The sequence below is a fragment of the Chlamydotis macqueenii genome, chromosome 14 (genome assembly GCF_036417535.1).
Source record: "Chlamydotis macqueenii isolate bChlMac1 chromosome 14, bChlMac1.mat, whole genome shotgun sequence".
In the NCBI taxonomy this organism is placed as follows: Eukaryota; Metazoa; Chordata; class Aves; order Otidiformes; family Otididae; genus Chlamydotis; species Chlamydotis macqueenii.
In genome coordinates this window covers 2,653,229-2,679,448 of record NC_141569.1, presented here as the reverse complement: position 1 = coordinate 2,679,448, position 26,220 = coordinate 2,653,229, and the positions used below count along the sequence as shown (strand labels likewise).

The 26,220-nt window shown below is 61.5% G+C and overlaps 2 protein-coding genes across 2 annotated transcripts; one reads left to right on the top strand and one right to left on the bottom strand.

The window, feature by feature from the left end:
- Positions 1-1,436: 1,436 nt before the first annotated feature.
- Positions 1,437-4,059, top strand: LOC104481835 (proteinase-activated receptor 3). The gene is made up of 2 exons (XM_010123149.2): positions 1,437-1,739; positions 2,722-4,059. Exons 1-2 carry the CDS (start codon positions 1,643-1,645, stop codon positions 3,744-3,746), a joined length of 1,122 nt encoding a protein of 373 aa, XP_010121451.2. The 5' UTR covers positions 1,437-1,642; the 3' UTR covers positions 3,747-4,059.
- On the bottom strand, positions 4,030-25,398 carry ARAP3 (ArfGAP with RhoGAP domain, ankyrin repeat and PH domain 3). The gene is made up of 34 exons (XM_086758758.1): positions 25,219-25,398; positions 22,294-23,418; positions 21,610-21,671; positions 21,202-21,275; positions 20,891-20,961; positions 16,213-16,482; positions 15,903-15,972; positions 15,012-15,132; positions 14,605-14,792; positions 13,765-13,871; positions 13,472-13,671; positions 13,242-13,327; positions 12,887-13,069; positions 12,484-12,646; positions 12,059-12,190; positions 11,831-11,984; positions 11,576-11,678; positions 11,163-11,361; positions 11,011-11,074; positions 10,543-10,706; positions 10,175-10,387; positions 9,916-10,021; positions 9,242-9,389; positions 8,990-9,058; positions 8,624-8,698; positions 8,388-8,502; positions 8,097-8,225; positions 7,794-7,927; positions 7,567-7,649; positions 7,337-7,372; positions 6,529-6,592; positions 6,283-6,420; positions 5,912-5,950; positions 4,030-5,232 (listed from the first exon to the last, which is right to left on the bottom strand). The coding sequence occupies exons 2-34, from the start codon at positions 23,376-23,378 to the stop codon at positions 4,648-4,650; spliced, it is 5,430 nt and encodes a 1,809-aa protein (XP_086614884.1). The 5' UTR covers positions 23,379-23,418; positions 25,219-25,398; the 3' UTR covers positions 4,030-4,647.
- Between the last annotated feature and the right edge of the window lie 822 nt (positions 25,399-26,220).

Here is a 26,220-nt window from a genome sequence, read left to right as displayed (position 1 = left end):
AGGAGATGGGGACATGGAGACATGGGAACATGGGGAGATGGGGACCTGGGGACCTGGGGACATGGTGAGATGGGGACACAGGGAAACAGGGAGAGTGGGACACAGGGAGACTGGGACACGGGGAGACAGCAGGAGAGGGACACAGGGAGATAGGGACATGAGGAACCGGGGACACGGGGACAGTGGGAGGTGGGGACGTGGGGACAGGGGGAGACGAGGACATGGGGACAAGGGGACAGGGGGAGATGGGGATGTGGGGAGCACTGGGGCCCATGCTCTGGGTAGGGGGACATGGGGACACGGAGAGTGCTGGGACATGGGGACACCGGGAGGGCTGGCGCCCAGTCCTGCTTCGTGGGGATACACAGGGCACTGGCCCCGGGACATGGTGACACATGAGTTGCTGGGGCACTGGTTCTGGGGCACAGGGAGATGTGGGGCGCTGGGCACTGGGTCTGGGGTATAGGGACTTGTGGGGCACTGGGGCCTCAGCCCACAGGCACAGGGACACATGGGGTCCCACGTCACGAGGAGCGTGCACAGTGACCCTTGAGAGCTTGGCCGTCACCATCCTGCCACCCAAGTGGCTGCTGGGTGGCCCTTGGTCCATTTTCCCGGCTCCCGCCTGCGGCAGAGGGCCATGGGTGGGAAAACCAGACCAGTGACAGAGCCGGTGGGGTAGCAGGCGCAGTGCTGGGCAGTACCGTCGGTGTGGGGCACCTGGAACCATGAGGTCTCCCCAGATGGCCCCCACCTTGTCTGTCCCCCCGTCCCTCTGTCCCCCTGTCCCCCTCCCTTCCCCCTCCATCCCCTTCAGCTCGCACTTCTCTTTTTCTCCTGCTTTTTTCCTGCCTATGGTTCCTGCAGAGCTCGTGGCTCTCCCCGCTGTCCCTTTTGTCCCCTTCTTGCTCTCTCCCCAGCAGTTTTGGGGTCAGTTGCACGTGCCCCGGTTCCTCCAATGTGTGTTGGCGTGTGACGCTGTGCTGGGGGTCCGTCACCGCTCTGGTTTTCCCATCCATGGCCCCTCTGCCACAGGCGGGAGCCAGGAAAATGGACCGAGGGCCACCCAGCAGCCACTTGGGTGGCAGGATGGTGACGGCAGTGTGGGACAACGTGGGGTGGCCCCATCTAGAGGATGATGTCAGCCTTCAACCTGACCAAGGGGATTGATCCTTGGGGACATCTGGTCCTGGACGGGCAGGGTGCCCTGTGCCCCTGGAGTGCTGCCATGGGGTGGGGGCACATGTCACCAGGCCAGGAGCCCAGTGTGTCCTTCCTGGGACTTGTGCAGCTCCACCGGCCCCACTGCGATGTCTTTTGAGGGCTGCCTTATGTCTGCTTCCTCCTCCTCACAGCTGTGCCGTTGCGTGCCGGCAGCTGGAAATAACCGCGGCCTCCGTGACGTCCCCTGGGTGCTGGTGGCGGCAGCAGCTGGCGGTAATCTCCTGCTCCCCGCCTCCTGTCTGGCTGCTCGGACCACAGGGACGTGGCAGTCCCCGGGTGCGAGGGGGAGGAGGAGGAAGAGGAAGGGTGCCAGCGAGGAGTGGGCTGGTGTCTGTCCTGCTGTGGTGACGCACGGTGAGGCCAGCCCTGCCTGTGACATTTGTGCGGATGCAGCTCGTGCGCAGGCCACTCCGCAGAGATGGCTCGCCTGGCGCCTTCGCTCGGCTACGCTGCTGCCTGCGTCACCCTCTTGCTCAGCTGTGCCTGGCTCAGCTCGGCCTCCCAGGTGTCCCCAAGTAAGTGCCTTGGTGGGTCTGGGGGATGATGGGGAAGGGCAGGGAGACCTCACTGGGACATCCTGACGCCATGTCCTGCGACACTTGGAGGGGACAGGTGGCTGCCACGGTGAGAGCTCAGGATGCTGCTGCCTTTCCTGGGTATCCACGTTGAAAATCCAAGTGAAAATCAGAAAATCTGCTGTCCCTTTCCCTTTTGGCATCGAATTTCCCCTGTTCCCTAGTTGCGGAGAGGTGGCAGAGGTCACAGGAAACCTCTTGGATGTAACCGGAGCTCCCTGGGGCTGGGTGTCCTGGGGACCACCCGTGTGGAGCTTTTGGAGCTGGGGGTGATGTGCGGGGAAGCAGAGCCCAGCTGCGTTTTTTGAGCAAGCCAGAAAGGGGATTTGATCAGGAGCTGCTTGTCTGATGTCCCGGGACCTTCCTGTTATTCGCTTTTGTTCTGAGTGTGCAGCGAAAAGTCTCCGACCGCAGGAAGGCTGCGGTGGGGGGCCGAGGCAGGGGGCTGGCTGGGAGGAGCCCCGGTGGGACAACATCTCCCATCCTAGCATGGGTGGCCACATCCCGACCCTGTCCTGGTGTGGGTTTCCCGTCTGCCCTTTCGATCCCTGTTGACCCGTTGTGCCGGGCTCAGTGGGAAAAGCGTCACGGACAGAGCCGCGTGTCCTCGCAGCGGCACGTGGGAGCAGAACCCGTCTGGGCTGTGGGCACAGCATCGGCCGGGAGGGTGCAGCTGCGGTGGCACTGCCAGGCACACGGCGTGGATGGCGCAGGATGTGGCACGGCTCCGCGCGGCGAGGGCGGCAAGGGTGTTACGGGCCCCGTGCCCCAGGCTGTCCCCTGCCGTGGGGCAGGGAGATGGCAGCTTCTGTGTTTGCTGGTGGCTCTGCAGGGAGGGGTGACATCTCCTGCGTGGTCCTGAGTGGGAAGGGGCAGTGGGAGGGGGCTCTCAGCCGAGCCTGATGCCTTGTGTCCTCCGCAGTGCATGGCAAAGGGCGAGTCTTGATCCCCCTCACTCCTCAAGAAAGGGACACGTGCCCCAGCGCCTCCGAGGAAGCTTTTCTCAACAGCACGCTCACCACCCGCCTCCTCCCCGCCCTCTACTCCGTGGTGCTGCTCGTGGGGCTGCCGGCCAACGCTCTGGCCTGCTGGGTCCTGGTGACCAACTTCAGGAGATGTTCCAGCACCCTCTTCCTGCTCAATTTGGCCAGTGCCGACCTGCTCTTTGTGCTCCTGCTGCCCTTCAAGATCTCCTACCACCTCTTGGGCAATCACTGGCCCTTTGGGGACTACCTGTGCCGCACCATGGTGGCCTTCTTCTACGGGAACATGTACAGCTCCATCCTCTTCCTCACCTGCATCGGCCTGGAGCGCTACATCTCTGTGGTGCACCCATTCCTGTGGAAGGGCTCCAGTTGGACGTGGGGCAAGGCGGGCATCTGTGTGGGCATTTGGCTGCTGGTAGGACTGGGCATGAGCCCTCTGCTTATGCGCTCCCAGCTACATCACGTCTCGAGCCTGAACATCACGACGTGCCACGATGTCCTAGGAAAGGAGGAGCACATGTCCCTCGTCTACTATTTCCTCTCCCTGGTGGGGCTGGGCTTTGGCTTGCCCTTCGTGCTCATGACCATCTCCTACAGCTGCATCCTGGCACGGCTGCTGGCCAAGGGGAGACGCTATAGGCAGGTGGTGCATGTCCTGGCCCTGGTCCTTCTGGTCTTCATCCTCTGCTTCACCCCCAGCAACGTGCTGCTCTTCATCCACTACATGCTGGAGGCCACGGGGTGCCACAACCCCACCTTCATTTGGTACATCATGGCCCTGCCAATCGGCGCCTTCAATAACTGCTTCGATCCCTTCATCTACTTCTACATCTGTGAGGATTTTCGGCGCTGGGTCCGGGATGCGGGCAGCTGCTGCCCAAGGTGGCTCAAGACCTCGGTGGGGAGGTCCTCGGAGAAAGCAGCCTTGCCCCTGAGGTCCAGCGAGCAGAGCCAGCCGTAGGCAGGGCTCAGTGGTGCTGGGCTGTGTCCCGCTGCCCTGGGGAGGAGGGATCCTACAGCTCGGTGCCCAGCATGAAGGGCTGCGCCGTCCCGGGCTGGCAGCAGACTTGGGCAGAAAATCCCACCCTGGACCTGAAGTTCGCTGGGACTTTGCCCCAGTTCTGCAGTTGCTCCGTTGCCCCATCCCATGGGTTGCCCGGCTGAGTGCCTGGCCCTGGTACCCCCATTTCCTCGCCTGCCAGACCCCATTACCCCTCACCACTCCTCCCACAGTGACCAAACCCTCCAGAGCACAAATAAACCTTTATTTCTCCCTGCTGGTGGAAGGAACAGGTGTAAATACCCACGCTGAGCAGAAGCCATCCTGCATCGCCAGGGCTATGAGCCAGGCACACACGGCCGGCCCTGCTCCTGGTACCCCCTGCCCCACATACCACGGTAGATGCAAGAAGGGAGGTGGGGGATGGCTTGGGCGTCCTGACCCTGCCCCATGGGCCCAGCACTGAGGGTGGGACATCATGCTGTGTTCCCCCATGCTGGCAGGCACCACGTGGCCCCCTGCCTGACGCGGTGCCGTGCCGCTGAAACATGCAGGCACCACGTTTCTGTTTTTATTTTCCCTTTTACTTCCTTCCCTCAGCACTGGGCCAGATGGCGGATGCACCACCCGTGAGCGAGAGTATGCGTGGCAGCATCCCCAGCCCTCCCGAGAGGCGGTACCGTGGCTCAGCATCCTTGTCCCCACTGGTCCCCTGGTCCTCACTGGTCCCCACTCCCAGCCCGGCTCTGGGATCAGGAAGAGAGCGCGGGCTCCACGGTGTGGGAGCGTGGGGTACCCATTGTTGCTGCCGCCCCGCGCGACTTGACCCCCACGTCAGTGGCTGCCCCTTTGGCACGGCGGGTCATGTCACCGGCTGGCCCGGCCCTGGCGGCTGGCCCGGCCCTGGTGACTGGCCCTCGTTCTTCCTGAGGATGACGCTACTGAGTTCCTGGATGAGTTTGTTGTTGATGGGCGAGGGCAGCTGCATGTTCCTTTTCCTGGGGATCTCCAGGGAGGTCTCTGTGCAGGGACTGCTCCCTGGTGCAGCCGCCTGGTCCCAGTCCCTGGCCAGTGCCAGGGAAGGCTCCATGTTCCTCTCCAGAGAGGCAGTTTTGGTGGGTCTGAGCTCCCGGCTTGGAGCTTTGTCACTCTCCAGATCCAAGCCCCTTTCGAGGGACAGGGCTTTGGTGACAGAGGGACCCGCCACCCTCTGGGCTGGGCTGGCAGGCAGCGAGGAGCGCAGCGCCGTGGCTGGGGGCTGCTCGGGGAACGGCACCGGCTTCTTGGACCTGTCCACGGTGGGCATGGCCGACAGCTCTGCCAGCAGCCCCTGCCCCAGATCCAGCGCGGCCAGCTCGGGGAAGTTGCCCACCTCCTCGTAGACAGGATCGGGGTCCACTTCCTTCTCCTGCTGCTCCTCCAGGGAGTCCTGGTGCATCTTCATGGGCTGCGGGAGGGTGGGGTGTCAGGGTGAGCGGCACTGCCTGCACTGCTCAGCCGTACCCCTCCGTCCCCCCTCACCTTCCCCTCCCTGCACTCAGGCGCTGCCCAGGGAGCCTTGCCCCTTCGCCACGGGGCTGACGCCTGCATGGGACCCTCCCTCCATCAAATCTCTTTGCTCGGGCACTGCTGCCCTTTCTTCCCCCATCACTGATGGAGGATGAGCGCTTCAGTCCCTGCCAAGGCAAGGTCCGTGCCACCAGGCTGTCAGACCAGCCCAGCACCCCTTGGCAGAGGTGGCCTGGGGTGGGAACGGCAGATGGATCCCCAGAGCCAGGTGAGGTGAGGTCCAGCCTGGTGGCTTCCACAGAAATAACCTGATGGCGAGGAGGACTCAAACCTATTTCCTCCCATTTCTGATGTTGATCCTCTCTGGGCAATGTGCGCCCAATGGGAGAAGCTCTGGGAGCTGGGCTGGACTGTTGTGGTCTTGCTTGCACACACTGGGACCATGCAGGGACCCCCCAAACCCGGGTGTGGGACACACAGAGCAATGGGCACCCCCTCCTCTGCCGTACAGCGTGGGCAGGATGGCCTGGACACGACTCCGAGGTGGGATGTTGCAGGCAAGCCCTTGCATGGTGCAAAGCCAGCAACGGACATGCTCCACGTGTGCGGGTACTTACAAAGAACATGGACAAAGTCCTTCGCGTGTGCAGGCGGCACTAGAAACAGAGGAGACGGGCAGAGGTAAGCACGTGACAGCGTGGAGCAGGGTCACGGATGCCTCGGCAGACAGAGGACGGGCAGCGGGGTGAGGCACCCCACGTGCCGTCGCGGAGCCCTGCACGCACGGAGAGCTGCCACAGACGCAAGCACGGCACGCAGCACGCACACGCCGCTGAGCACAGGGACGCACACCCAAAGCATTCACCAGCACGAGGCAGCAGGCACCCTCCTCCAGGGCCCCAGGGTGGGCACACTGTTTCGGGATGTGCGCACAGAGCTGGGTGGGTGCAGGAGCACCCATGAATAGGGGTAGCTGCGGGGGCTTTACCAGGGTCTGGTTGGCAGAGAGCATGGTGGCGTCGGTGCTGTCCCCATGCAGGGGCACCAGCGGCATGGTGCCGAACTTCTGCTTGGCCAGGTCGGAGGAGGAGCGCCGGCGCATGATCACGGGGCGCAGGTCGTCATGCTGTGCACAAGGACAGGGCAGGGAGGGGGGGGTCATGCTGGGCTGCCCTGACAGCCCCCTCCTGTCCCAGCCCAGCCCAGCTGAAGGGCACGGCCAGCCTGCACCCACCTGAGCCTTGAGGATGCTGGTGGTCCAGTCCCACAGATCAGCCTGCCCTGAGCACACCAGGTACCTGCAGAGGAGTCAATGAGAAGCTACCAGGGAGGTGGGCCAGCAGCACCCAGGACCCCTTGCCACCTTGTCTGTAAGCCCAGGGATGCCAGGCACAGCTACACCTGGTGAAGCTGCACCTCCAAAACTCCCTGCAGGCCCAAATCACTGCTTCAGGACAAGTCGAGAGCCACCTCGGCTCAGGTCTCTTTGCTGCCCTTAGAAGAACATCTCAGCCCCATGGTGGGAGCAGACGATGTGCCCAGCCGCTGCCCTGGCATCGGCGGCGTCAGGGAAATGGGGACAGGATGATGCACAGCTGTGCCCGGGCACCCAGCGGTGCCAGGGAGGTGGGATGCGGGGTGCGGGAGCACCTGGTGTTGGGCGCATGGAGACAGAGAGCAGTGTTGCGTGAAGGCTGGCCGGCAGCACAGCCGTGCGGGTGACACACAGACCTGGGCAGGGTGGGCAGGTCCCTCTGGAGTCTGGTGTTGGGTGCTTGCAAGATGAATCTCCAAGGGGTTCTGACGTGGATGGGGAGGTAGGAAGGGTGTACAGAGATAGGTTCCCCTGGAGCCTGGCCCCCACCTTCTGCCAAGGAGCACATGGCCCCACCACTCTGTCCCTTGAATGCCCCAGCCTGGCACCAGCTCTGCCCCAACCCCCAGGGCCCCGTAGCACTGGCCCTGGCTGTCCCATTCCCACTAAAACTGGAGATAGGTTTCGACATTCCCCCAGTCCCAGGTCAGCAGGGGCAGGTACTCACAGTTGCTGCTTGTCCAGGATCAGCGTGAAACCCCACCTGGGGAAAGGGAGAGACGGGTTGTGGGGCAGCACTCCCAAACTCACAGCCCGGGGTCTGTGGGGCTGAGTTAGCACCACGGGCCAAAGGCTTGGCATGGCATTGGGTCCCAGTGGGGGTTGGCATGATCCCAGAGGGTGCTGGGACCAAGGGACGCGTGCCCCAAGGCCGTGGCTAGGAAAGGTCCCACGTACTGGGCTGGTGGCTTCAGCTTCTTCCTAATGCCCATGTAAACCTTGGCTGCATCCAGGGGCCACTCGCGCTCTGGCTTGACACTCTGGGGAAGGAGATCCATCGGGTCAGCCCACCTTCATGCCAGCTTCCCTGCCAGCAGGACAGCCACCATTGTGCCACCGCTGTCCCCAGCTTTCCCCTCCCTGCCTCGGAGTGCAGGCTCATCCCTGCAGCATCCCCTGGATACCCTCTTCTCCTTGAGCAGCAGCAGTCTCCGGTCCCGGATGACGAAGTAGCGCTCCTGAAACTTATTCCCCAGCAGCTTGGGGGGCTCCTCACGGCATTTCAGCAGCCCGCACTTCGGGGTCTCACACTTGACGCCTGCCCAGTGGGGAAGACGGGGATCAGGAGGGCTGGGGGCACTCCTGTGAGTCACAGGGATGTGCCCCTGATGACTTCAGGGCGACGGCTGGGGCAAGGGGAAGCTGAGGCAGAGCTGTCCTCCTCTGGGGATGCTCGTAAGGGCTAGGACCCTCTGGGGTTGCCTTACCTGTGAAGAGACAGCTGCCCTCGCCGATGGGGACCTTCCTCACCAGCAGGTACGCGGTGCTGGGCTCCGGAAGCTTGCACCACTGCAAAGCTTGCTCCAGCACCTTCTCCTTGGGGTGCAGGGGCCGCTCTGGGGAGGCAGGGACACTCTCACTGCTGTGTCCCCTCCCTGGTGCCAGTCCCCTTCCCTCCCGCCCCCAGCAGCAAGCTGCCCTCCTCGTACTCCACACCTCCTCCTCACCAGCCTGGATGTGCTGAGAGCATCCCCCCATGCCGTCCCTACCATGCTCACCCAGCTCCCCATTCTCCAGGGCCTCAAAGGTCAGCCAGATGTCCAGGCTGGCCGCCACGTTGCGCATCTCCAGCACCTGGTTGGTGAGCTCCTCTGCCGTCATTGTGGGAGACACCTGGGGCCGGACACATGGGGAGCTGCAGTGGGTGGTGGCAGGATGGGTCCCAGGAATAGGCTGTGCTGGGAGCCTGCATCCCTCCACCCTTCCTCGGGCATGGCTCTCCTTCGGCACTCACCTTCAGGGTGACACAGCAGTCGGGCAGCTTCTGCTCCAGATAAACCTCGATGATGAGGTCCCCTGCCTGCGAGAGCTGGGGAAGAGAGGGTGGCTTTGGGGCCATGCTGGCATGGGTGCTGTGCACATCCTTTCTCCCCAGGGGAAGTGATGGTGTCCTAGGGAGCTGGGGTTGCTTCCCTCCTGGGCAGGTGCCTCAAGGTGATGGGCGAAGGGGAGACAAATAGGGGAAGATCTTTCCCCAGATATCTGGTTTGGGATAGCAAGGACCCAGGGCAGGCATCTGGGATTGGCCCCATCGTTCAGACAGTCCCACCAGCCTGGGGGTCCCTGATGTGATGGGGGCCGGCAAGCACATCCCTAGTACCTGGGTGTCCTTCCAGGTGGTGATCAGACTGTTCTCCAGATCCATCTGGGATACCTGATCCTCATCGATCTGCCAGAGGAAGGGCGCGTGGGGTGAGAAGGGAGACACATGGAGTCAGTGTGGAGTGGCATATGGCCTGAGGACACAAGGCCAGGGTGGAGGGATGCAGGGGAAGGCAGAGTGGGGGGATACAAGGGGAGGTGGTCGGAACCAGCACGTAAGGGGCTCCCAATGTCCCTGCAGGGAGCTTACGTTGAAGATGCTGACATAGTTGTCAATGAGATCTTCCATCACCTTGACCTCATGCTCCCCTTTGCCATCGGTCTGGAAGAGGCTGGGTGCGAAGAGCAGTGACAGGTTCTTGGTGCTCATCTGGTTGAGGTCCGCACATTTCTGCACCCTGGGACAAGGGGGACAGAGGTGAGTGGCTGGTTCCACTCTGGATGGAGCTTCAGCCCCAGCCACCCTCCTCTGCCTCATACAAACTCTCCTGAAAAGCAGCCCTGCTCCCCAGCTCCCCAGTACTGGGAACTTCAAGCTAGAGAATTCCTGTTTCCAGCTGCCACCAAATGAGACAACAGCCCCACCTCATACTCTGAGTCAGGGATGGGAATTTGGATTTTTCCCTCTTTTTTGGGCACTTGGTGAAATTTACATCCTACAGGGGGGTGTCCCCTGCTCCCAGACCTCCTGCCACTCCCCCTTGCTGCAGGAGGACTTTGGGAATATTTGGGGTGTCCCCGAGTAGCATGCTCCAGCAGATCCCAGCACCAGCTGGGACAGCACAGGGCACAGGCACTGGGCTCTTCCCGGCTCACAGGGATGGGAGCCAGCATTCCCTGGGCAGCGGGGAGACTCCATGCTGCTGGCTGGCCTTGGGGATCCTGCCTGGACCAGTAGACCCAGTGAGGAGGTGGCCCACTGACCTGTAGAGATGCCCAATCAGTGCAGCCAGGGTCTTGCGGTTGAGGCGAGGCAGGCGTTGAATGAGTTGCTTGTACCTCTCCAGGCGCTGAGGCTTTGAGGAGATTGCTGGAGGAAGGAAAATGAGCTGTAGACCATTCCTGAGTCCAGCAGACACAGAGCTGACACGGGACCAGGGCTGGTAGGAGGACCTCGTCCTGAGGGACACCAGCCCTAGGGGTCCCTGGCAGGCAGCCCAGCAGAGGTGGGTGAAGGAGGTACCTGCAGCCTCCTTCCACTGCGGGTGCAGCTCCAGGGTGAAGACGGGGTCCTCAAGCTCACGGAAGAACCTCTTCAACACGTCAGTGACATCCTCGATGAAGTTGTCGCTGATGCGCAGTTTGACGTTGCGGGCGTCCCGCCGAAACTCCTCCATGAGTACCTTGATCCGGGACTTGGCTCCGTTCTTGCGGTAAATCCCCTCGTGCCTCAGCCCTGGGACAGGGACGTAGGGTCATGAGGGTCCAATCCTGCCTAGAGAGTCCCCAACAGGGCTGATGCCCCAAGAGCAGTGCCTCCTGCCTGGACCCCTTGGTGCCTCCTGTGTGCCGGAGGATGGTCCAGCTGTGCCGCCGCCGCACTGGACTCACCATACTGCGTGATGAAGGCGATACAGCTGTCCACAATGATGGGGATGTCCCCCCGGCTCAGCTGCTGGTCCCGCAGCCCGTTACCCCGACCCCCTGCTGATGCCTGGATGTCGGCGTACCATGCCGCCGAATCCGCCCGCGACAAGCCCTGCAGGTAAAATGTCCTGAGAACGACAAGGGCAGAGAAGACGGAATGAAGGTTGCCGAGGGGGTGGGTTATCCCCTCCTGCCCCTCCTGAACAGCCTGGCCCTGGGACAGGGAGCAGGGCACAGCGAAGCTGAGCCAAGGGACACCCTACCCTGTTGAGAGACCTCAGGCTGAGGTGAACTCTGTAAGCCCCTTGGCGACAGCCCTGCTGCCCCAGAAGCATCCTCACTGTGGATTTGGGATCAACATCTACCCATGCATAAGTGCCTTTGCTGAGCTCGCTTGGTTCATTCCCCATCCTTCCCACAGCCAGGACTCACCTCCCCATCTCTACCAGTATCAGCAGCTCCTTCTTCTCTGGTTTCTCCATGGGAGGAACCAGACCTGTGTTGAGGCGAGGAGTAGAAGGGTCAGAGCCACGCACGGCCACCCACCACGCGGTGCCTGTCCCGGCCTGTGGCACGACACTCACTGAGCTCCTGCAGCCGCCGAAGGTTGATGCTGTCCTCAGCCCCGTCCTCCTCGGCGGGGCAGATGAAGAGGTGGGCTTTCTGCAGGATGAAGAAGGCCCGCTGCCACCGCTCCGGGTTGAGCATGCACTTGTAGCGCAGCTGGCCCACGCGCTGGAACTCGTAGCCCAGCAGGCAGTGACAGCTCACGGGTGTGAACCACTGTGGGACAGACCAAGAGACGAGCTGGGTAAAGAAAGAGCTCAGCCCCCAAGCGCAGACCCCCAAGGGGATGGGGGCAGGGTGCTGGGGAGGATGGGGGCTTCCCACGGAGGATGAGGAGCTTAGGGAACTGGGAGGAATGGCAACAGGGAAGCTGGGACTGAGCCCAGGGACTCACCAGTGGCATGGGGTGTTGGGGCTGGGGCTGGCTCACCTTGCCAATGGCACTGGCCCAGGCTTGCAGCGTTTCGGGGCCTTCGGTTCCCAGCTGCTGCACTTTTTCCCCGGTGAGGAAGAGCTCAAGGGTGAAGCGAAACCTGCAGAGGATGAATCAGCCCATCAGGGCCCCCAGCCCCGAACCTGCACCCAGAGCCAGACCAGACCATCGCACCAAGCAGGGTGCAATGGTCCCTGCCCTCTGTGTGCCCACGGGCTCTTTGTGCAAGCAGTGGGGCACGGCTGGGGGTACCTTTCAGTGGGGCTGGGGCTAGCGAGTGCCTGGGGCCTGTTCACACCCAGGGAGATGAGGTCCCCGCTCTCGATGTGGCCCAGGGTCTCGGTGCATTTCTCCGTCTCAAAAAAGACCAGGGCTCTCTCCAGGGAGCACCACGTGCGCTGGAAGTCTGCAGCACCGGGAGGTCAGCGGCACCGAGGTGGGCGTCCCCGCTGGCTGCCCTCCCGTGCTCCCCACGCTTACCCTCTTTGCTCTTCCTGGTGCCCGGCAGCTTAGGGGGAGCCGTGGCCCGGTACAGGTACCCGCTGTGCGTCACTGGCTGTGTGATTTCGTTATAGACACCCTCCAGACCTGGCTCCTGTGCGCGGGGACTCCCTGTGGGGCAGGAGCAGGCGCTCACCAAAGCGTGGGCACCGAAGGGGCAGGGAGACTCCACTCATGTGGGTGTAGGTAAGGGGGTATGCCAGGCACGTAGCTCCCTGAAAAGGGGCTCCAGAGGAACCCACTGCCTTGTTCCATCCCAAAAGAGGGGTGCAGTGGGGCAGGTGGGTCCCCATGGAGATGCAGTGCCTGATGCCCTGGCTGCTCCCAGCCTTGGGGAGTGCTGTCAGAAGCAGAGGCAACGGCCTCCTCATCACAACCAGATGGGGCTCGAGGGTCCTCGTTACCTGAATGGTTCCTAGGCCTTTTGGTCTCTGGACCCCAGCAAAGGTCAGCCACAGGGGCCACCTCGCAGGCAGTGGGGTCAGCCGTCAGCCCAGCCTCTGCGGATGAGAAGAACTGCAGGATGGTCTTGAGCAGGGTTGGTCCTGCCACTGCCGCACACAGTGCCTGGGACAAAAAAGGAGTCTTTAGGGACCATGTCCTGGCTCCTGGAGACCCCCAGCCCACTGCCAGGGTGCTCAAAGGCAGGCAAAACAGGGCACTACCTCCCACCTGAGCCTCTGGGCCTGTCTGGTGCAGGGGTGCAGGCGCACAAGGCCAAGCAGGAGGTGTTGGTATCTCAGACCCAGAGCTCTGGGGTGGTTCCCAGCACCCCAGCATCCTGCCTGCACCCAAGGTGGCCCCTACCTGGAGCACGTCCTCCTGAGTGGCATAGTTGGGGTGGGGTAGGCGGTACCGACCCTCTCGGTACTTGCGGCAGATGAAGTCCCGTCTCTGCTCGGCACTGGCATCTGGATAGAGAGCCTCAGCGGCGGGGAGGCGAGCGGCCCAAAACCGGTTGGCTCGGTTGTTTCCCAAAACAATGAAGAGCTGCAGGAGAGTCCCATGGTCATGGCAGGCACCAGGGCCAGCCAGGAGGAGCAGGGTGCTTGGTGTCCCTGCATCCCAAGGGAGACTGTGGGGCTGCTGCCCTGCCCAAGGAAGCCACCTGGCCCCTGAGCATGCCGTGCCAGCCCCAGCGTCCTTCCCTGAGTGCCACTACCTGTACGATTTCATTGGACCAGACGCTGGTGTCGAGCTTCAGACTTTGCACCTTGGAAACATTGGAGCCCAGGCTGCGGTGCTGCCCTGTGGGAGCAGGAGAGTGAGCACCTTGCCAGAGGAACCATCACCCAAGCCACACCTGTACCCCAGCCAGCAACCTGTCTGCCCAGCCAGGCCCAGCCCACACCCCCCAGGACCCCCATGTGCCCCCCAGGGACAGGTACTGGCCTGCACACTGCTTGCAGATGACCACGCACAGATTGATGGATGCCCAGTCGGGACTCTGAGCCCAGCAGTCTGCACAGTGTTTGTTGGCTTTGTTGGACCAGATCTTCTCTGCCACCTCGTAGTCGTAGAGCATCTCAGCTATAACCTCCTGTAGGGCCTCCATCCACTCCCTCTTCTCCCGCTCCGACTCCGCCACAAAGCTATGAGCACCAGCACAGCCAAAACTCAGGGACCTGGAGCAATCAGCACCTGGCTGCTCCCCGCGCCTCGTCCCACCCAGACACCCAGGATACCTGAATATTTTGAAGGGAGTGATGAGCTCGAAGCTGCGGTTCTTGGCTTCGCGGATGGTGGAGCCACGCATCTCAATCAAGCAGATGCCAATGCCCATTTTGAAGAACTGCAATTCAGAGTGACACTGGTGTTGGCTCTGCAGCACCCTGGCCGCGATGGACACACCACCCCACGATGCTGGGGCTGGAGTCAGGGAGCTGCACCTGATACCTCCACTCCCATCACTACTACTCTTGGACCGGTCAGACCTGGTACCCTGCCACATCCCTCAGCCATTTCATGTGGGCTGACATAAAGCATTCAGCAAGTGTGTTCTGCCTTAAAATGAAAGGCACGTTCTGCTCACAGTCCCCAAAACCCGGCCATCCAAATCCTTCTGTTCTGAGGATTTGAGCGCACCCTGAGTCAGGCACACTCATAAAGCAAGGATCAACCCATGGGCAGCGGGCAGGGGGCGATGGGTTGGCAGAGACCTGCTGCCTCCCCTGCGGCCGTGGTCGTTGATCCACCCGCTCTGTGACAGATTGGGGCACTTTGATGTGACTCAGACCAAAGCGCTGGGCAGAGATGAAGATAATTTGGTGATAGCAAGGAGATTGGGAAGGGGGTCAGCTCCTGGTACCTGCTGTGTCTCCAAGCCCAGGCTGCCACCACAGCTGCCCTGCGCAGGATCTCCAGCTTCCTGCTCCACACTCCCTTTCTCCTGCCTGTCCTTTTCCTCTCTCCTTTCCCTTGGCACCAGCCCTGGCTAAGGTTCCTCCATCCCTGCATCCCTTTTGCTCCTCTCTGCCGTTGGCACGACCCTCTGTACCAGTGGGGTGTCTGGTCCAGCCACAAACCTGCTCGCTCTTGTACAGCCACATCTCCGGCAGGCTCAGGGCTGCAAACACCTTGGACTTCTGGCCCTTCAGCTCCAGGATTCCTGACTTCTGGCAGTGGGCGGTATTGGCAGGCCGGGGCCGGGAGCCCACGAGGCGCTGGTCTGTCAGCTTCTTCTGCAGTGTGGAGCACCACTCGTTCCTCTGGGCTGGGGAGCAGGCATGAGGGAGTGGTCTGAGCCCTTCCCAACAGCCCTGGCATGGAGCAGAGCACCCGGCAGCCATGGCAGGGAAGAAGTCCCCTTGCGCATCACGGCCAGACGTTTTAGGGTTGAGGTGAGAGCTGTCTCTGGGACGCTCTGGCTGGAAGAGGGAAGCAGGGATGGCTCCTTGGGGACCAGCGGGCCCTGAACTGGGTTTTCACTTACCCTCATTCTCGGCGCGGAAGACGAAGATCCGGTGGCTGGTGAAGACCTGGAACCTGTTGTCCTTGGTGGAGCGAACCATCTCTATCACGGACAGCGGGATCACCCCCTTGGAGTAGGGCTCCTGGAATGAGCCCCAGGCAGGGTTACCCCTCTTTGCCCTTCCTGTGGGGTACCTCCATCACCCGACCACCCCAGCACCTGCCTTGCCAGGCACGCTGGCACCATAACCACAGGGGTAAGGGGATGTGGCAGTGATGCCTGCAAGCTCCTGCAATTGTGGCTGTACCACGGGAGTAGGGCATCAGGGCCTGTCACCCCAACTGGCGTGGCAGCCATCAGCACCTCACAGCAGGCCTAACAGGGCCATTCAGAGCCCCCATGGAAGGACATGTGGAACAGGAGAGGGTTGTTGCCTCATCCCACACACCTAACTCACAGCGCTAGCACCCACAGCCAGAAAAACTCCATGCAGCACATCCTCCAGATCCCCCAGATGCTTGGCTGGGTGCTGCCTTGTAGCACAGCCCAGGGGACACCAGGACCTGGGCAGGAGCTGAAGATTCAGGTGGGGATGGGGCCGTGACTGGGACCCAGAAATTCCCCATTTGCAGTCTGCCCCAGAGCTTGTGAGTCAGCAGGACCCCCCTTGCCTGCTGCTCCCTGTTGGCAGAGGGACCGTTGCTACCCTGGGCTTCCTGTGATGTGAGGTTGAGTTCAGAGCTCTCCAGGAAGAGGAGAGGCTCCACCCTGGCGATAGTAAAGCAGTGCCGGCTCCTTACAGAAGGACAAGGGGAGGCAAAGGGGATACGGCAGCTCATGGGGTGTCAAGGCACTCTGCTTAAGCAGCACGGTGCAGCCTCCCCACCCTGCCCACACCTTATCCCTTCGTACCTTCTCACTGCTGAAGTACATCAGGTTCTTCCCGTCGAAACGGACGTAGCGCCTCTGGAAGACATAGTTCCTGTTGGGATGGCAGAAAAACAGGGCTGTTGGGAAAGGGACAATGCCCCCAAGGACCTCCCATCTACTCACAGACCCTCCCTTGTCCCAGAGACCCTTGCACCTCAGCTGGGGCACCCAAGAGGGTCCGCCTGTGGGGAGATCTGTCTGCCCCAGTAGCATGGTGACCAGTGTGCCCATTTCACCAGCCTTGCCCAAGCGGGCTTTACCTATGGAGACTGTCCCACGAGTGGGCACGTACCCCTGTGGGGAGAGCTTGTCCAACCAGCCGCTGAGCATGGTGGGTCGGGGCTCGGAGAGTGATGTGAAGCTGGCATATGGGGAGATGGTGAGGTCATCCAGGACTTCATCCGGGTAGAGATGGGCTGGCAGGCTGAACGGGGTACCCTCAGCCCGTGGTGCCTCCACGGTGGAGTACCCCTCCGTGTCATTCTGGACAATGCGGTTGATGAGCCGGGACCGGGTCTCTTCGTCCTCACTCCTTCCCTCGCTGCTGCACTCACTGCTTGTCCTGTGAGAAATGGGGCTGTGAGGGAGCTCAGCTGCGACAGCACTGCTGTTCACCCATGCAGGGTTCTGGTCAATGCCATCCCATCTGGGGATGTCTCACACTGCTCCTGGCCCCATCCTGAGCTCCTCAGGGCACCCAGTGATGTGGGTGTTTGCATTTCCATGAGTAGGGTGGGACAATGGCTCAGTGCTCATGAGCCCCATGGCCATCAGCAGCCAGTCCTACACGATGGTGAGGTGGTGGGGTAGCTTGCAAAATAGACTTCTCCACCTTGGGCAATACCACACAGGCCACCACGTCTCCAAACCACTGGCATCGCCTCCTTCCCCTCTTCGCACCACAGGTAGCAAACGGAAGTCAGGCAGCTCCCCAGTCTCATGTCCTGCTCCCTGCTCTACCCCCACCCCAGCCACCTCCTCACAGGGGTCTCAGCCTGCCTTCTCCCTCTACCCCTCCGGTGTTCACAGCACCGGGAAGGTCCTTCTGCCACGACACCCTCCCGCTTGCTCTTGTGTCCAGTTGAAACGTTTTGCAAAGGGATTGGGTCGGACAAACGGGCCAGTGGAGCTCCTGCATCCATCTCCTTTCCTTGAAAAGCCATGCTGAAACCCCCAGCCAGGCCTGCTGAGACTGTCCAGCCAGAACAATAAAAGGAAGCTGTAAAAATAAACTGTTAAGCCTGCCCCTTCCCCTCAGCCCTCTCAGTCAAACATTTTTCTTTCCCCAAAAAGGAAGTGTGCTGGAAAATGTCTGACAGTCCCAGGAGCTCACAGGGGAGCTGCCCAGGTGCAATGGTGATGGGCAGGAAGAGAGTCACGGCAGCCAGGACACCTCAGCACTAGCAGGAGAGCACCCATGCCACTGGGTCACTCATGGTATTCAGTGCCAGGATGGAGAAAAGGCTCCAAGAAAGGTGAGGGCGGTCAAAGCCCTGTCACAGCATCTGCCTGAGGAGCACTTGAGCAAGCTGGGCATCTCCGGTGGGGAAAGTGGTGGAGATAGTTTTCTGAAGTCATGACCAGCACGAGGAGGGCAGAAAGGCATCTCCTGGCCACCACTGCTTCAGTCACAAGTGCCGGTTGACATCAGGTAAAGCCAGAAGAAGCAAGGTGCAGAACCACATGGGAAAGGAGCAGCTGACCTGTGGGACTCCTTGCCACGAGATGTTGTAGAAGGAGAAATTTATGGAGGAGAAACCCACTGGGGGGTACTGAATGTAAGAAACCACCTCTAGCACAAGTCCATGTGCTAGAAATTCTTTTGGACCAGAAGAAGAACCCCAAACATCTCCCTTCATCATAAATTCTCCAAACACCTGGTTTTGAGCACTGCCTCATCGTAGGAGCCAAGGCACTGTATGGACCTGTGCTTTGACCCTGGATAGGCACCTTACGAGGCCATCAGACACCAGATGTCCCTGAACAACGTGGAACAGAAGCAAGACCTGAAGTCTGTTGGGAGGAGGTTGGGCTGGAGCCACCCAAGCTAGGAGTTGGCTCCAGAGAAGTGGGATGGTGTATAGGGCTGAGGAGGTGGATGGAGAAGAAAAATGGCTTGTTTGGCTCCAGTGTCTGCAAGAGAGACAAGAAATGGCCATGGGTGGCATGGAGGCTCAGAGCACAACGAAAATTGCTGTTTAATTAGAGTAACAGAGCCTTGGCGGGGTGATTCGCCTGGCTGGAGTCCCAGCCCAGTGTCCAGCTTCTTCAGGAGGGACTGGCCAGGGAGCGGGGTGGCTGGAGGACTCTGTACATCGTAGGCGGACATCAGCCTTGAGTGCCAGAGCTGAGTGGGAAACAGATCTGCTGAACGAGTCAGGGCAAGAGAAAAAAAGGGGAAAATCCATGACAGTCCCTTCCTGAGCCATGATTTACAGCTACTGAAACCAGGAAGAGATGGAGGACAAGCAGCATCTGGCAGGGACAAGCAAAGCCCACGGCCCAGCTGGAGTGGGGTCTCTCAGCATCCCAGGAACACACCAAGACTCAGGCCAACTCCCAGCTCTGCCCTTGAGGACAGGGTTGGTGGAGGAATCCTCCAAGGAACAAGTCTGCAAAGGTCAAGTCATCTCTGTTTTCAGCTGACGTCAGGCAGTGAAGACAACTGAGGGGCCAAATGAGTCCTCGGGGCAAGGAGAGGGTATTTCCAGGTCAGCTGAGCCTGGAGGGTGATGCCTGAGGTGCACTGATTTGGGGCAGTCTCAGCCTGTGAGTGCTCACATGGGAGAGCTGGTGGAGGATGGAAGATGGGTGATGGAAGAAAGGAATCTGATGCTGGTAAGGGGACCAAGGAGATGCTGATGGATCTGGCTACATCAAAGGGGAGTCACTGGCCAGACAAACAACCTGCGAGTGGGCACCTGGAGGTAGGTAGGTAAGAAGATAAGTTATAAGTTGTCAAGGACACACCATTCCCAGTGTTTCTTTTCCTGCAGGGAAGATGCCTTGAGGTGTGGGGAGAAGTCCAGGTAGGTATCTGCCTGAGGATCATCTTATCACAGACCTTGATACCAAGCATCCTCACCATGATGCCTGACAAGTCGCTGTCTGACCCAGTCCTCCAAGCTCCATGGGGTGACACGGGCACTGCTGTGTCACTGTCTCTCTCCTGCTGAAACTGATGGCTGAAGTAGGGCAGACACTGCTCTCCACACCAGCATTTCAGAGGGCTGAGCATCGCCAGCTTGGAGGAAGGTGCTCAGCGTCAAAGTGGGCGAATCCCACCCTAGGATCCAGGCTTTGCTGAACCCTCAGAGATGCAGCTCCTAGTTTTAAGGGAAATTTTACATTCCTCGTCCTCTTTGCTGAGGATATCTCATCACTGGCTGAGGTGGCTCTGCCCATCTCCAGCACTGATACTCACTGCCCAGATCCCAAGCCAGAAAGCAGCATGGTCCAGGCACAATTCCCCCAGAACAGGGTGAGAGAAGATATCTCAGATAGGAGTACGGTATTGTGCCAAAGGGGTGGGAGGGCCTCTCTGAAGTTTAGGAGTGGGAAATATTTCCCATAATGAGTGGGCTGGTGAGCTGCAGGAGATGCTGGCTTTGTCCCCACTGACCAGGTGCCGGTCAGTAGGATGAGGAACTGGTTGAACTGGAGAAAAATCAGTGCTGAAGAGGAGAATCGCGAGATCCCAAAGTGGCAGGGGCAGGGGCCGTGGGGGGCCAGCATAGCTCTGCTCCAGGGGGATCTCGGTTGGACCGATGGGGTTAGTCTTGGGAGGAAAGTGTTGGAGCAGCTGGTGGAGGACACCCACGAGCACAATGCAGAAGGTCTTCAAAGGCTTTTCTGTCTTTTGTCCAACTCCTCACACCTCAACCATGTTATTGCTCAGTGTGAGAAAAAAAAAAACCTGCAAACGTCTGACACTCTGCTGATGGTCGCACCCTATCTCTTCTCAGCAAGACCAGGCTGCAAAGTCCCTGGTGGGTCCAGGGCTGCAAATGCCTGGCCGATGCCCTCGGGATGCTCCGGATCCCAGCTCCCTGGGAGCTGCTGGATGGACACTGCGACCCCTGAGCCAGCATCCAGCCCTGCTCTGAACTGCTGGATCAGAGGCTCCATGGCAGATCTCAGTATTTCCGTTTACAAAACCAGTCCCAGGTATTTGCAGTTCCCCACCCATGGCCCACGTTGGCTGTCATCTGGCTGCAACATCTGGCTGACTGTGACACTGATCAGGCCAAACTGCAGTGACTCATCCCCAGAGCAGGAGATGGGCTGGACACCGGGGCCAGAAAGGCAGGGGCATGGGGGGACACTGGCTGGCAAGGCCATGGTCAGGGCCGAAGGACACAGAGCTGCAGCTTGCCTCCTCTCTAAGCAACACAGGAAAAGGAACCCTCCCCGCCTGAAATGGGAAGAGCAGCTTTCCTTCCTCTTTCTGAGATGCTATCAGGAGTTATGGAAAGTACATTTCAAAAACATTTTAAAGGTGCCCCTCACAACCTCACTGTCCACCACGGTGTGACAGAACAACAAAAGCTGATCTGATGACCTGGATCCTTTAGGGGTTGCACATACCTTCATCTGGAACTTGGAGCCGTCCCATTTCTGAGCAATCCCTGTCCCCCATGGTGTTTCCCTGTTCCCAGCGGCCAAATCCAGGCTCCGCTCAGCGTGCAGGTGCCCAGTGCCACTGGCACTGCCCCAGCTGTGCACCCAGAGCATCTGTTGGGAAGCACTGTCCCCCCAAGGGTCACCTACCAGCACGGCTCCTCATCTCTGAGTCCATCGGCTCTTCTTGAGACTGCTGACCTGATCCCAGGTGCTCCTGATCAGCTCTATGGTGGGGGAAAAGCCCCCACTGCTTCTCAAGTTGTCCCCAGGGGTGTCCCCTGTCCCCCTGGCATGCAAACCCCGGACCCCGAGCCCAGCCCCTGCAGCCCAGAGGAGGTGATGCCTACCTGCACACCTCTCGCTCCGGGTCCAGCTCAGACACCGCCTCATATCTCTGATCAGAGGAGATGCCAGCACCCTAGGAGGAGAGATTGGTCACATCTCCTCTCCCCTCTGTCCTCTCTCATCCCAGACCTCCGTAAACTGCTTGGCCCACTGAGAAGGGGGCTCAGCCTGTGCCCCCCACCCCAGCACTGATACTCAGCCAGGCACTGCCGGGCACCACGGTCTCACCAGCTGCAGCTCCCTACTTCGCAGCAGCTGGTGGGATGCAGAGTGGTGGCAGGGGACAGCCACTACCCCCACAGTCTCCTCTCACCTTCTGCTCCCGGGATGGGGCGACATGCCCAAAGATGGTCTCGCTGTAGGGGCTGACGGGTGGCTCCCCAACCTCTGTGGGCAGAGACATGGGAAGGAAAGGCAGTCAGTGGTGCCTGCTGCAGGGCAGCGACCAGCTAGGACTGTCATCTTTGGAGGGGGAACCCCCCCACCGAGCCCACCACAGCACGCCCCAGCATCCAGGGCATCTGGCACAACAGAGATACCAGCCCAAATCCCTGTGGGGCTGGTCCCTGCCTTAGCCCCAGGGCCAAACTGGTCCCTGAGCACAGCGGGAGCACAGGGCAGGACTTGGGGAAAGGCAGAGTGTGCAGCTGTCCCCCTCACCCTCCTTCCTTGGGGACACCGGAAGGTCCCTGCTGCCTACCGGTGCCCTGGGGACTCTCACCTGGCTTGTCGGTGGGTCTCTCCGGGACTGGGGGGAGGTCCCCACCGGGCCAGCCTGGACTGCTGGAAAACAGGAGAGGGGTTACTGCGGCTGTGGCCGGGACAGGGTGGGAGCCTGTGGGTTTTTTCCACCTTGTTTTCCCCTCTGACTGCACCTGACCATGGCTGAGCCTGGCTTTGTCCCCCTGGGATGTGCAGCGTTGCCTCCCTGCTCCCAGTGCCCTCCTTGCTCCCTTCTCTTCCCCACCCTGGGATCTGCTGGGCTATCTCCTGGGGCTGCCGAACATTTCCCATCCCAGTTCGCCCCCCTCTAGCATCTCCAGCCTTGCTCCCAGCATGAACCAGCCCCGAAACCCTCACGCTGCTACCCCCTCACCACGCCAGTGAGCCCCAGCCCTGCTGCCTGCGGGGGCAGAGGAGAGGCAGCAGCTTCTCCCTCCAGGCAGAACAAGCCATTCGGGGGTCCAGGGCCACCCTGTTGGCTCAGAGGGATCCCAGCTTCCCTGCGGGACCGCTCCATGCAGAGCCTGGAGAAAGCATGGGGAGGGTGGTGGAAGGGGCTTTGTCAGCACCTACAGGCAGGTAGGGGATGGGGTCCCGGGGGTGGGGGGCTCTCTAAATCCTCAACTCTGGCTGCTCTGCACTCCCCATCTGCTCCTCGAGGCGAGGGAAAGCATCAGCTTACTCAGGCTTGTCGTCCGGCTGGGTCAGCTCCTGCAGGGATGGAGCCGGGGGCTGAGTGAGAGCCTCACCCTGGGGCCCATCCTCTCCTCCCGAGTCCTCAGCGGGCGCTGGCGGCTGCTTGAGTCCTTCATAGATGATGTTGGACACCATCTCCAGCCTGCCCTGCCCCAAGCCCGGCTGCGAGGCTGCCCTGGGGCACGGTGATGGATCTCTCCTGGCTGGGGGGGCTGCGGTGGGCAGCGGAGGGTTGGAGGTGAGGTGACACTCCGCCACGCTCCTGGGGCTGGGCTCAGCTGCTGGGACCCTCTGGCTGTGCCGTGGTGGGACAGACGGGGCGGACAAGGGGGATTTCTCTGATGCCTCCTGCGTTTGCCCACAATCTGGAGCTGGAGGCGGCCGTGTCTCCTCCAGACCTCTCTCCCGCGCTCGCAGCCGGGATATGGCCATGCCCATGGCCGCGGCTACTCCTGGGCCAGCTGGCGGCTCTGGCCTGGGCTCCGGGCTCTCCAAATCTGTGGAGCTCTCCCCTGGCACAAATCCCTCCAGTACCACAAAGGCTGTAGGTGCCCCGTCGCTGCCCAGGCTGTGTGCCAGCGCCGTGGTGCGTGCTGGCGGCGTGGGTACCAAGCTCTGCTCCGGCTTTGAACGAGGGAAAACCGTCCTTGGCTTGGGAACCGGCTTCACGAGGGCAGGAGCAGGGTCCTTCTCCTTCTCCGATGCCTGGGTGGGTGCAGTGACACACTGCTGCGTCCCAAAGGCGTCAGGAGCCCCTCCTGGCTGTGCTTTCATGGCATCCTCACCCACTTGGGGGGCATCCAGGACCTCAGTGGCTCGGAGATGGGTGTCTCCTGCTGCGGGTCCCCCGTGGGACTGATTGAGCATCCGGGTCTGCTCCACCAAGTTCAGGATCCTTTTGCGGTGCCCGGTAGCAGTGATGCCGATCTGCTGCAGGCGGTCACCATCCAGCAAGGTGGCGTCGCTGGCCACGTGGTAGCCATGCTGCTTGAAGATGTCCCGGTACCTCTGCAAGTGGATGGTGGCCAGCCAGTCTGCAATATCGGAGTCAGGACTGCACGGGGAGCTCATGGCCCTGGGGTGCCTCTGCGACGGATGCTCAGCCCATCATCTGTGGAAGGAGGAGAGAAAGGGAGTGAGGAGGCAGCAGGAAGAGAGAGGAGAGGGGGGGTTCAGCTGCTACGAAGGGCACAGATCCCGTGGGTGGGAGTGCAGGATGCTCCGAAGGTCGCCCTGCCTCGCTGCTTTCCCTGGAGTCGCTCACCTCCCGGCTCAAGAAGCCGGCATCCTGTTGTCCTTCAGTCCCAAGCCTCTCTGCCCCTCCCCGGAGCTGCCGGATCCTGGCCCTCTTCTGTCGGCAAGGCCGTGACCCGAGCCCAGACAGGAACTGAGCAGCCGGGGGGCTCACAGAGGAGCTGGGTGGGCGAGCAGATGCTGCACGCTGGAGCATCCAGGGCTCCACTGCACGAGGGGCTGGGAGGGAGGAGGACAAGAGCTGGTGCAGCCGGGGGGTGTCCGAGGTGGAAGGGGGCTGCCTGAAGCGGACAACGGGGGAAGCAGCTGGGCCCCTCCCAGGGGATGAGCTCCTGTGCCGGTCAGCTCGGGGAGGGCTCTGTGGCCGGAAGGGCCAGACCACAATCTCTCTCGCTTGCTGCTGGTGAGGGCATGAGAGAGGTCAGCATGACTCATGGGCAAGCGGAGGGGGGACAGCCTTCCACCCACCCCTGGCCGTGATGGGGCCCCCCGCGTGCTCCGTCGCCAGCACGAGTGGCTTGAGACGGAGGAGCGCGGCCCAAGGCTTCTGCTCAGCACGGTGCCCGCCCGCCAGGTCCCACTCCCTCGAGGACTCTCATCCCCAAACTATTTGCTGGCAGAGCCCCAGGACAGAGCTGCCGGGCTCTCTGCGGAGTGCTGAGGGCCTTTTTCCCATGAATCATGCCGCTCCACACTAAACCATCTGTGCTGACTGTGCTGCCGCTGGGTCTTTTTCCAGTTCCTCCATTTCCCTCTATTGTTCAGCACAGGCTTCCTTCCTGCTGCCTGCACGCTCCCACGCATCCCTTGCCCCCCTCCCGCGGGAGCCGCGTCCCGACCCGCCGAGCGGCAACCGGGCCAGCCTCCGCACTGCACGAGCCCCCGCGCCCCCGCGCAGGCATCTGCCGGCTCCCGCCCGCCGCCTGTGCGGGCAAGGGTTGCATGAGATGCATGGGGAAGTGAGGGCAGGCTGGCGCGTTGGCGGAGGCGGTGGTGTCCCTCGGACGATGTCGGGGGGGATGCTCACGTGGACAGGGGGCTCACTGTGTGGTGGTGTGCATTGAGGAGGGATCGTCACAGCGGGAGTTGTCTGAGAAGGTGGGAGAGCAGGGTGTGGGGAGGAGGGCATGGGGATGGTGCATCTGGAAGGCTGCCTCTTGATGTAGGACCTACACAAAGGGCCATCCCCCCCCGGAGGGGGATGTCCCGTACCAGTGTGGGCTGGGTGTCTCTGCCACACGGTTAAAGGGCTCTCCCCACTTCTGCCTAGCAGCCTGGGGCTGAAATGGGGCAATTTCCCCCTTTCTTGTGCTTGTATCGCCCCCAGAGATCTGCGCCAGCTCTGCTTGCTGCCTACCCCGCCTGGGGCTTCAGCAGGCAGCCCCCCACAGGGACCTGGCTCCCGAAATGTCCCCATGCCTGATCAGTGGGCACTGGGCCCCACGGGGTGCTAGGCTGTGCTGTGGCCCTTTGGGGCCGTTCGGCTGTGCCCACGGGCAGTGGCACTTGCACAGGGAGGTGGACACCGTCCCTGTCCCTGCGAACCCACGCGGAGGAGCTGGTGCAGTGGGCATGGACTGCCCTGGTCCTGGCCCTTCCTCCCCTGTCCCCAAGTCTGTCCCCTCCGTACCCTGCCACCCTCGGGGTGCTTGCTCACCTCTCGCCCCGCAGCGCGGTCCACAGCCTCCCGGGGCTGGCTCTGGTGGAACAGCAGGGCGGCAGTGCCGCTGCGGGCTCCGCGGTCGTCCCGCTCGGGGCTCCAGGGTGATGCCAAGGTGTCCCTGCCGGGCACAGGGCTCGGCCCGCGGGCACGGGCAGGCAGCCCTGCAGGAACTGCTGGGGGTGCAGGCAGCCTTCGAAGCACCCAGCCCACGCCTCCCACTGCCGGTCCCTCCTCCAGACCAACCCTCCGGTCCCTCTCTCCGTCCCACCCTCTCGTTCTGCCCCTTCCCAGCCATGACCCTGCCCCGTGCTTGGTCCCTGGCCCGGCTGCCCTGTGTCCTGCCCCTCGGGCAAGCTCCTCCATCCATCACGGGCTGTCCACCATAGTCCCTGCTCATCCCATCACTCTCCTTCCCAGCAAAGGTCCTGGTACCCCACCACGAGCCTTTGGACGTGCACTGCAATGGGGGGACCAGCCTGCCGTGGGACCCGCACCCCAAGGCTGTGATGCCAAGGGAGAGCTCTGAAGTTCCTGGGTATGTTCGGATCTATCCACTGTTTCTGCCTCTGGCTGCAGGCGAGAGGAGGTGTTCACTACATCCACCATGGCCCAGGACTGCAGGGTGCAGGTGCTGGGAAGGTGCTGCCAAATTGGAGAAAACAGGTTAAAACTTTCATGCTGATGAGGGGACTTGCTGGGGCTGCCACTGGGGCTGGTTGGGAGAAATGCTGGGAACCCATAAACCGCCTCTGCGCTCCAGGGATGCTGGGGGTGCAGCACCCCGTCCAGCTGCTGGTGCCCTGTGCCGAGGGGGATGTGGAGTGAGCCGTGGGGCAGGAAGGCAGTGGGATCTGGGGTGGCAGGGGGACACTGGGAGGGTTTCTCTCCTGTGAGAAGCCTGTGCTTTCACCACCAGCCGACCCAGCTGCCTTTGACGCAATTCTTTTCGCAAGAGCCGTTGGGCTGGCAGTTAGCGCAGCTCCGCTGTTACCCAAC

Bases quoted from the DNA above. Each gene is read 5' to 3' on its own strand.
- ARAP3 (XM_086758758.1), bottom strand. From the start codon at position 23,378: ATGAGCTCCCCGTGCAGTCCTGACTCCGATATTGCAGACTGGCTGGCC. The intron at 14,793-15,011 runs GTAAGTGAAAAC...CCTGCTCCCCAG, and splicing joins CTTCCGCGCCGAGAATGAGG to CCCAGAGGAACGAGTGGTGC. The intron at 11,362-11,575 runs GTGAGCCAGCCC...TCTGTCCCACAG, and splicing joins GGGCCAGTGCCATTGGCAAG to TGGTTCACACCCGTGAGCTG.
- LOC104481835 (XM_010123149.2), top strand. From the start codon at position 1,643: ATGGCTCGCCTGGCGCCTTCGCTCGGCTACGCTGCTGCCTGCGTCACC. The intron at 1,740-2,721 runs GTAAGTGCCTTG...TGTCCTCCGCAG, and splicing joins GGCCTCCCAGGTGTCCCCAA to TGCATGGCAAAGGGCGAGTC.